Raw genomic sequence first — 10,638 nt, 5'->3', positions numbered from 1 at the left:
TAATCACCACCAACAACAACATCATCAACATCAACAACATCATCAACAACATCATCATCAACAACATTAACTACATCATCAACAACATCACCACCATCAACATCACCACCAACAACAACATCAACAGCATCATCAACAACATTAACTACATCATCAACAACATCATCAACAACATCACCACCATCATCAACAACATCATCACCATCATCAACACCATCATCACCACCACCATCACCACCATCATCACCACCACCACCATCATCAACAACATCATCACCATCATCAACACCACCATCATCACCACTATCACCACCATCATCATCACCACCATCACCACCACCATCACCACCATGACCCCCCCTCCTCCTGCCCGGCCCCACCCTCCCCTCTCGTCGTCTCCCGCAGCTAGAACCGGCGGCGGCTACGAGCAGCAGCAGGAGCAGCAGCATCATCATCAGCAGCATCATCAGCAGCAGCATCATCAGCAGCATCATCAGCATCATCAGCAGCATCATCATCAGCAGCATCATCAGCAGCATCATCAGCAGCATCATCAGCATCATCATCAGCAGCATCATCATCAGCAGCATCAGCAGCAGCATCATCATCATGGCCACGTGGACGCTGTGCTTGGGCAGCAGGACGAGCTTGATCTCCATGGCCGGCATCCGCTACGAGGGCACCCTGAGCGGGGTCAACACGGACGACTGCACCGTCGCCTTGGCCAAAGGTCACGCACGGGGGGGTGGGGTGGGGTCACGGGTCAAAGGGGGTGATGGCTTAAACAGCAGGACGGCTGCTTGCGTTGTAGCCGAAACGTCGTGAGAATTCTTTTATGTTTTATTTTTATTATTTTATTACTTCCCTTCTACGTGATGACTTTACCGAAAGAACCAAGAAGATGAATCCCTGCAGTCACGAAAGCTTTAAATCGAAAAAAGTCAGTGACTGCTTTAGTGTTAAAATACGGTGCTGTATTTTTAGGATAGTGTGTTTACAATATCATTTTACGTAGATATCCACATTCACTTAATATTTTTCTTCCGCAAGTTTTTATTGAAAATGCAACAATATTTGACATCATCTCAAAAACCCGCCGTGATGGACAAACACCGACGCCAGGGTTGGGATGAAAAGCGCGACCTCCGATAGACACCAGGCGAGGTGGTTCACTTCTCACCACCGTGTCGCCCACACACCCACCACCACCACGGCACCGTTAGTGGCGTTAGCGTCGTCTTTGTGCGTGCGCAGTGCGTGTGTGCGGCACGGAGGGTCGCCCCGCCGAGCGCGCCGTCGCCCCTCGCGAGGAGATCTACGACTACATCATCTTCCGTGCCAGCGAGATCAAGGACCTGGCGGCGTTGGGGTGCCCGCTCTCTGCTCTGCACCCCCACCTGGCCGTCGTGCAGGTGAGAGGGGGGCAGCCATTCTCTTCGCCGCCAAACTGGTTGGTTACTTTAGCGGGCAGGACCCCACCGAGATATTTAACTCTGATCATTGGTTGTTTACCCTGTAATCTGGCAACAAAACTGACACCTTTTTTTACAAGGAGTCGTGTTTGCATTGACCACAATACCTGTGGTCGGAATGCAAACGAAAAACACAACTCTGATAATGTATGCACTGTCCTTGAAATTGATTGGTCCACACCCGAGACAGCTTTCCTTAGAGCCTAGTCTCACATGGAGTTGGTCCAGATGACGACAAAAGGCGCACAACTCAAAGACAATGCACCATCAGAGTATGAGAGCTCGGGGTAAGCATTTACACCATTGGAACCTCATTTGCCAGTAGAAAAATATGATAATTGTTTTTTTACCCTTCTATCTGGCAACAAAACTGACACCTTTTTTACGAGGAGTCGTGTTTGCATAGACCGCAATACCTGCAGTTGGAATGCAAACAAAAACATAACTCTGATAATGTGCACTGTCCTTGAAGTTGATTGGTCCACACCCGAGACAGCTTTCCTTAGAGGCCAGTCTCACATGGTGTTGGACCAGATGACGCCAAAAGGCGCACAACTCAAAACATGACTCCTTGTAAAAAAGGTGTCAGTTTTGTTGCCAGATAAAAGGATAAAAAAACCAATTATCATATTTGTTGTTACTGGACACGCTACGATTGATCCCGTCGCTGCGTGACCACCCACCCTCGCCCCCGTCCAGTCCTCCTCGTCACGGGGCGCCCGCCCCCTGCGGGACACGCAGCGCGGAGCCCGCCGGCTCGTGCGGGACACGGCGGACGGGCGGCGGCCTGCACACGGAGGATCCACAGGTACGGGCGGCGCGGTAAACGCTGGGGATGCAAAGGTGGCCGGGCGTTGTACCGCCTGCCCGCCCGCCCCCCTCTTGCAGCCAGCAGCCTTTGCAGGTGCTCGCTAACGGAGCTTATCCTGACGTCGTACGGAAATCCGATGTTTTTTTTATTTAAATCCTTTATATTAAGTTCACTTGCTTGCGCGCTTAGGACCGTGCAAATCTTTCGGTCATTTTTTAACCCACTTCCCGTGATGCAATCGAGCTGATATTTTGCACACAGACTCGTTGTGCGTGACAATTTATGTTCGTGAAAAAAAAATTCCTAAATTTTACACTTTTTAGGTAAATTTTTTTTATATTTAATTACCAATTTCTTAATGCTGCCACGCAATCATCTGACCCATAGGTGGCAGCCATCTCAAGCCAGAGGACGAGAGGACTCTAGCCGCCACGCATATAAAGGATTTATAGTGAAAAACTTAGTTTTTACGGGTTATACTTGTTTAAATCCTTTATATTAAGTTAGCTTGCTTGCTTGCGCGCTTACGACCATGCAAAATTTTCGGTCGTTTTTTAACCCACTTCCCATGATCCGTTCGAGCTGACATTTTGCACACAGACTCGTTGTGTGTGACAATTAATGTTCTTAAAAAAAATTCATATTTAATTTAAAATACCAATGTGATAAAAATGAAACTCTTACTCAAGAAAAACAGAAATGAATAATAAAATTAAACCGATGCCACGCATATAAAGGATTTATAGTGAAAAACACATGCACACACACACACGCGCACACACGCACTCACACACACTCACACACACGCACACACGCACACGCTCACACGCTCACACGCACACACACTCACACACACACTCACGCACACACTCACTCACGCACACACGCACACTCACACACGCACACACTCACTCACGCACACACGCACACTCACACACACTCACACACACACACTCACACACACTCACACACACACTCACACACACTCACACACACTCACACACACTCACACACTCACTCACACACACTCACACACACTCACACACACACTCACACTCACGCACACACACTCACACACACTCACACACACACAACAACAACAACAACAACCGCCATTCGCCACTAAGTGGCGGTGACGTCACCACGATGCTTGTGCCAGGCCAAGTGCACCTTGAGGCCACGTGAAGTGTCGAAAGCCCGCTGGCAGGAGGTCACGGGGCAGACCCAGGTGCCACACACACACTCACACACACTCACACACACACTCACACGCAGCTGCACTATCTCCTACAGCCGCGAGGAAGAGCGCCACGGTGGAGCGGGGGGTGCAGACGTCCCCCCAGCGTCAGCAGCGACGGTGTCAGAGCACGAAGCGGATTGCCGCCCAGACTCCCCGTGGGGCCCCGGAGCCGTGCGTTGAGTTGGACGCGGAGTTTGACTTTGCGAGCGCCAACGCTCGGCTGGACCGTGCGGCGCTGGATAGGGAGTTCCGGGGCAGGGAGGCCAAGCGGAGAGAAGGTGGGGCACTCACTCACACGCTGCCGCCACCCAACAACTCACTTCCTCCGCTGCTGTATCGGCAAAATAGAAATCTTGTCACTCAATTTTGACACACTTCCCAATGTGGTACCGACTGCAAACTTGTCATCATCACGGTGGCTATGAGATGTTAACTACCTCGCCTGGTGTGCAGGAGGGCGTGGGTTTGATCCCAACCCTGACGATGCCTGCTGCTGTATATTTGGAGTTTGTGTGTTTCTCTCATCATCATCATCATCATCACGGTGGCTAGGAGATGTTGACTAACTAAATTACCTTAAAATCGTTGGAATACCTTATGCCAGGAAAAGTGTGTTGACCATCTTCTTGGTTCTTTCGGTAAAGTCATCACGTAGAAGGGAAATAAAATAATTCTCACGACGTTTCGGCCACAACGCAAGCAGCCGTCCTCAGGCGAAGACCAGGTTTGTCGAGGAGACAGCGCCTGAATGTGTGTTGACCAGTGGAGTCTGGGTTGGGTGGGGGGGGCGGATCTTTGTGTGTTTAATTGTCCAGGCGACCCCCTCACTTCTGCTGTTGCGTCTCCCCTTGTGCAGCGGACAAGCTGAGGGGTCCCCGCACGAGCTCCCCCGTCTTCCTGGACGGCTGCTTCTACGACAAAACCAGGAGCTTCTTTGACAACATTTCCAGGTAACGGCCGTCTCTGCCGCTCGCTCGTGGTGTGTGTGTGTTCTTGTTGGATCTCCTCGCCTTCAAGTGCAACGCCTGCTGGGGGAGGCGATGGGGGAGGCGGCAGTACAGCAAGCGGGCTCCGTCTCCGTCTGTGCGGAGATGGTGTTGCTGTCTCCCCCACCCCCCACCTCGTGTATAGAAACTCACAAACGGAGTTGGCCTAACCATCCCAATATAGGATGACAGAGCTTGGGCAAATTGTTTGTGCCGTTCCTGGCACATCTGGAAAGTTTGGGCGTCGCAAAAATGCGCGACGTTAACTTGAATCGGCGCGCCAAAACAAATGCACGCCGCGTGAATTGCGTAGTTGCACTTGATTCGGAAAAAATCCCAGCCCCGAGAATAAGAGAAGGACGTGCAACTGTTTGACTGGGCACCAGACGAACATTTGTCTAGACGCAGGATGGCGTGGAGCCGTGCAGGGACCTCTCTGATGTCGGGTTTAGACCATTGGAATATCATTTGTCAGCAGTAGCAGAATATGATCATTGTTTTTTTTACCCTTCTATCTGTCAACAAAACTGACACCTTTTTTTACGAGGAGTCGTGTTTGCATTGACCACAATACCTGCGGTCAGAATGATAATATATGCACTGTCCTTGAAGTTGATTGGTCCATACCCGAGACAGCTTTCCTTAGAGCCTAGTCTCACATGGGTTGGAACAGATGACGCATTACGGCTGCAGGTATTGTGGTCTATGCAAACATGACTCCTTGTAATAAAGGTGTCAGTTTTGTTGCCAGATAAAAGGGTAAAAAAACAATTATAATATTTTTTGCTGGCAAATGAGGTTCCAATGGTAGCCGTTTGCGACCCTGGTGCGGCCGGGTACGGGTAGGCCGTGAGTCACTGGTGAGTCACCGTTTGTCACTCATTCCGGGTAGGGTACGGGTAGGGTATTGGTACGGGTAGGATACGGGTACCCGTTTGCGACCCTGGTGCGGCCGGGTACGGGTAAGAAATCAAAACCCGTCTGCGACCTCTGACCAGCCGTGCTCACCCCCCCACCCCCGCCCCTCCCCCCTCCTCCTCCTCCCGCCAGGAACTGCCGCGTGACGTTGGCGGAGCAGTGGCGCCTGAACGTGGCGACGTTCGGGGCGGACCTCTCCATGTCGCTCGCTCGCCGCTCCCGCCGATGCGGGGCCCTGTGGGGGGGGGACGGGCGGCCGTCTCCTCCTCCGGCCGAGGTGCAGCCTAGACAGGTGACGACCGTGGTGACGGTGACAGCAGCTCAGCTTATTGGAGAGTATATTTAGTATATTGATGATACTGATGTAGTTTATAATTACGGTCGCGCCCAAAGCCGCCGGGGGGGGGGGGGGGGGGGCAGCCTCCTCCTTCTCCGCCGGCCGAGGTCCAGCCTAGACAGGTGACGACCACGGTGACGGTGACAGTAGCTCGGCTTATACTGGTAGGAACGAAGTGGACCAGCCTACAATAGATTATATCGTCCGTCCGATGTCCGATTAGGTGTAGCAACATCGCCCCCTACTGCAAACACTTGGCAGGACCCTACAAAAACCTTTAGACTCAGTGAGGCTTTCCTGGCTAAACAAGTGTAACATTCCCTTATAATTCCCTGAGATAGTTTTTAATTAAAACATTTAAATTAAAAATTAACTCACAGCAGCCTAAAGCCTACAGCTAGGCCTAAAGCCTAGAACTAGGCCTCAAACTCTCCCTTCGTATCGTATTTGTTCGCTCCTACCAGCCCACCCCGCAGGGACCTGTTTGGAGAGTATATTTAGTATATTGATGACACTGATGTAGTTTAAATTTACGTTGTTTTACGTGGTGGCTTAGCTGCTGCAGCTACCGTACTATTAACATTCCTTCCCTTTCTAGATTTGAAGCTTTCGTGACTGCGAGGATTCATATTGTTGGGTTTTTTCGGTAAAGGCACGTATGTAAAAAAATTAAAATTAATAAAAGTAAAATAAAATAAAAATCACGACGTTTCGGAGGCAACACAAGCTTCCGTCTTCAGGTGGAACCGTCACAGCCACGACAGCTGTATCAAGTAAATGAGAGATTACATTTACGAGATTACATTTACTTGATACAGCTGTCGTGGCTGTGACGGTTCCACCTGAAGACGGAAGCTTGTGTTGCCTCCGAAACGTCGTGATTTTTATTTTATAATTTTAATTTTTTTACCTACGCGACTTTACCGAAAAAACCTAAGAATATGATTCCTTCCCTTTATTAATGCTACCCCTACTCCCTCCCTTCGATGCTGCTAATCCTGCATAATATGACTTTGAAACCCCCCCGCCCACCTCCTACACATTCCACAAGTAGTGACTAATCCCATATCGGAATTTTCCACAAATAAACTACATTCCTCTGTTATGTGAGTCCCTTTGTCAAGGCGCTCTCCTCCTCTAACCCAGCTTAAATATACGCTGCAAAGCCTGGCGGTCTTCATTCAGACGCTGTCTTCCCGGCAGGTGAGGGCGGCTCTCTGCAACACGATAACGGAAGTCTGTTGATGTTGCTTGTGAGGTTCTCCCCGTGAGAACACGCTGCTCCGTGAAGGATCAGAGAGAGACCATTTCATGGGGTATGCCGATAGCATAATAAGTATAACCCGTAAAAACAAAGTTTTTCACTATAAATCCTTTATATGCGTGGCGGCTAGAGTCCTCTCGTCCTCTGGCTTGAGATAGCTGCCACCTATGGGTCAGATGATTGTCTGCCAGTATTAAGCAATTGGTAATTAAATATTTAATTTGTTTTCCCTAAACAGTGTAAAATTTTGGAAAAAAAATTTCACAAACATTAATTGTCTCGCACAACGAGTCTGTGTGCAAAATGTCAGCTCGATTGGATCACGGGAAGTGGGTTAAAAAACGACCGAAAGATTTGCACGGTCGTAAGCAAGCAAGCACGCAAGCAAGCAAGCGAACTTAATATAAAGGATTTAAAAATGAGATGTGATGGAGCAAATCTTGAGATCAGATTTGGAAATCGGCACCCTGAAATTAGTCCAGAACAACTGCAAAAGTCCAGGCCAGAACTACATGTTGTTGTTTTGTTTGTTGACCAGTGCGATACAATTTGTGTATTACATCGTGAACAACTCTTCTAAATCAACGAGCGCTCACACAAAGATGTGGAGGAGTTTGTTTCAAACGGCAGTCGCTTGTCAACGCTCTCGTGCCCCACGTTAGAGATTGGATGGCGCGGAGAAATGTCGGCCACAATCGGCAATTCTCCAAGTGACAATCCAGCCCTTTGCGGGGTTTGACCACGATCTGTCGTGTTGCTTCTTGACGTCGCTAATGCCGCTCACTGCTGCTGCTGCTGCTGTTGTTGTTGCAGGTTGCAGAGAACCACAGCTCCCACCCAGAGCGTACACATATTGGGGGTTTGTTTGATTTGAAAAAAAAAATGTTGTTGGGTCTGAAGAAACGTTACGTTATGGACTGCATGTGGGTTTCGATTTAAAGATTCTTTCGTGACTGCAGGGATTCATCTTCTTGGTTCTTTCGGTAAAGTCACATAGAAGGGAAATAATAAAATAATAAAAACATAATAAAATACAATTCTCACGACGTTTCGGCCACAACGCAAGCAGCCGTCCTCAGGTGAAGAACAGGTCTGTCGGAAAGACAGCGTCTGTCTTTCCGACAGACCTGTTCTTCACCACAACACAAGCAGCCGTCCTCAGGTGAAGAACAGGTCTGTCGGAAAGACAGCGTCTGTCTTTCCGACAGACCTGTTCTTCACCACAACGCAAGCAGCCGTCCTCAGGTGAAGAACAGGTCTGTCGGAAAGACAGCGTCTGTCTTTCCGACAGACCTGTTCTTCACCACAACGCAAGCAGCCGTCCTCAGGTGAAGAACAGGTGTGTCGGAAAGACAGCGTCTGAATGAACACACCAAGCTTGGCAGCAATATACACAGCAATATACGCTGCCAAACCTGGTGGTGTTTCATTCAGACGCTGTCTTTCCGACAGACCTGTTCTTCACCTGAGGACGGCTGCTTGCGTTGTGGCCGAAATGTGGTGAGAATTGTAATTTATAATGTTTTATTATTTCCCTTCTACGTGACTTTACCGGAAGAACCAAAAAGTCTGCATGTGGGTTTTGTTAATTGATACGCGATTCTTGCAATGTTTATGGTGTGTACACAAGGTATACACCGCGTTTGGTTGAACACTTTAGACGTTTATAATTTTAAAGAAAGTTTTGAACTTTAGTCTAATGGGTGAAGGTAAAACATGTCTGTTAAGTCGGACTTTAAATTGTCTCCTGAAATGGGTGCTTTTGTGCGACCGGTCTTAATCTGAAATGAGCATGGACATGACAATTTAATTGAGTTGTGTTTGTATTTCACAAGGCAGCATTAAATGTTGCGGGATTTATATTGGCGCATTGGCCGTGGTGAAGTGTCTGGCGAAGATTAAAGTTGACCGGCTGTTGGCTTTAGAACATTGCTTCTTTGAATTTACTGCGTTGCTTTAGATTGTTAGTGTGTGTGTAACGGGTTCCGGAGACACTTGTAGAGGTAACTTCTTTATTACAATACAACACTCCAACAGTCCTGATACTCTGTTACAGCCTAGGTACACAGCCTAGGTACACAGCCTAGATACTCTACTCTGGCTACGCTTTGGAACTCGCCCTCACAAGTTCGTAGAGTCGGGAGTTCCAGAGTCCCACCACTCGCTCTCACAACATCCCAGGGTCTTCAGATGGCTGGTCGTGGGTCTTGGGTCTTGAGCTACGACTGGCCCTGATCGTCCAGGGAGCTCCCCTTTTATGCCCAGTCCCCAATGAGGGGTGGGGCCGTGTGCGCCCCCAGATATCCCACAGAGCACACACAGCCCCCCCCTTTGGCGGCGCCAAGGGGATTAAGCGCCTGGGAACCCAACGCCTGACGCCAAGAGACTTAAGCGCCTGGCCCACCCAGGGTCCCAGAGCCCCCAGCAGCCCCTCCCTTCTTATGTCACTACATTACCCCCCTCTACGTAGCCTCGAGCCGACCCGGCTGTCAAAAAAAAATACAATTGTACAATAAATTATTTGTTACCCATCAGAATGAGTGTGTGACAAATCAAGAAAAAAAACGAGAAGAAAGCGCCTCTCCCCCTCCTGTGGTCACGCGTATATAAAAAAAAATTCCAGGCCACCGATGCAGAACAACACTGTATAAACACATATATGCAGGATGAACGCACGCCCCAATCGCCCACTATACATGATGGCAAGGTGAGTGGCGTCGCGTTGGGACGAGAATTCGTGGGCGGGGGTCATGAAAATCGTTTGAGTTTTGAGCGAGTCCGAGTGGCAGGTCCATCGGTCGCTACGGAGGCGGGAGGGGACCGACGACCCGCTGTTGCGCTTGTGTCCTGGGTTGCTGATCCCGCGGGCAAGCTTGTTCCCGCTTGGTCGGCCGTGGCGGATTTCATTCCCAAGGCACCTGAGGGCGGGACAGCGGGACCTGCCCGAGAGTTAGAAGCAGCATCATCGCGGCGCGGCTCGTCAGACGTGTCGCGCTCTTGGCCCCGGAGAAGTGAAGGAGGTGTGTAGGGTTGAATGTAAGGTTTTAGACGTGACGGGTGCACGAACCAACGTCGCTTGCCATGCTGGATCCTGACACACTGCGGGCGGAGAACGCGAATAATAACAACCGGGCCTCTCCAAGGCTTAAGCAGTTTTGAGGAAGTAGCCAATGGTACCTGCGAGCAGTGGAGCCAGGCGCGGTCCCCTTCTACCCAAACGTGGCGGGACGTGCGGAGGTTCCGCAACCGCTCGTTGGCAAGCTGACGGGCTTCTGAGTTATTTTGAGCAGCCTCCCGGGCATCCACGAGACGACACACATTAGCACGGATGTGGTCGGCAATCTTAGCCTTAGGTGCGGGCTGTTTACTGCGCAATTGTACGTCGATTTGGGGGCAAACCTCCCTACCATACATAAGATAGAATGGCGAGTACCCCGTGGCAGCATGGGGTGCCATTCTATAGGCGGCCAAGACACCAGGTATGTGGAGATCCCAATCAGTCTGTGACTCAGACACCTGGTGGCTTAGCATGGAGGTAAGTGTCCTATGTAATCGCTCGACCATACCGTCAGTCTGGGGGTGATATGGCGAGGTGCGAATTTTGTGTGTC

At 49.9% G+C, this 10,638-nt stretch overlaps 1 protein-coding gene across 1 annotated transcript; it reads left to right on the top strand.

Annotated features, from left to right (window-relative positions):
* Positions 1-609: 609 nt before the first annotated feature.
* On the top strand, positions 610-5,662 carry LOC133362018 (protein LSM14 homolog A-A-like; the record flags this gene model as incomplete). Its single annotated transcript, XM_061580985.1, has 6 exons — positions 610-730; positions 1,255-1,412; positions 2,172-2,280; positions 3,577-3,801; positions 4,380-4,473; positions 5,560-5,662. Coding segments are annotated over exons 1-6 (810 nt in total), but the record flags the coding sequence as incomplete, so codon positions are not given.
* Positions 5,663-10,638: the final 4,976 nt, after the last annotated feature.

This window comes from Lethenteron reissneri, unplaced genomic scaffold (genome assembly GCF_015708825.2).
Source record: "Lethenteron reissneri isolate LAM-NWPU_2019-01 unplaced genomic scaffold, ASM1570882v1 scaffold_1330, whole genome shotgun sequence".
Taxonomy (NCBI): Eukaryota; Metazoa; Chordata; class Hyperoartia; order Petromyzontiformes; family Petromyzontidae; genus Lethenteron; species Lethenteron reissneri.
This window is presented reverse-complemented; position numbering and strand designations above follow the sequence as displayed.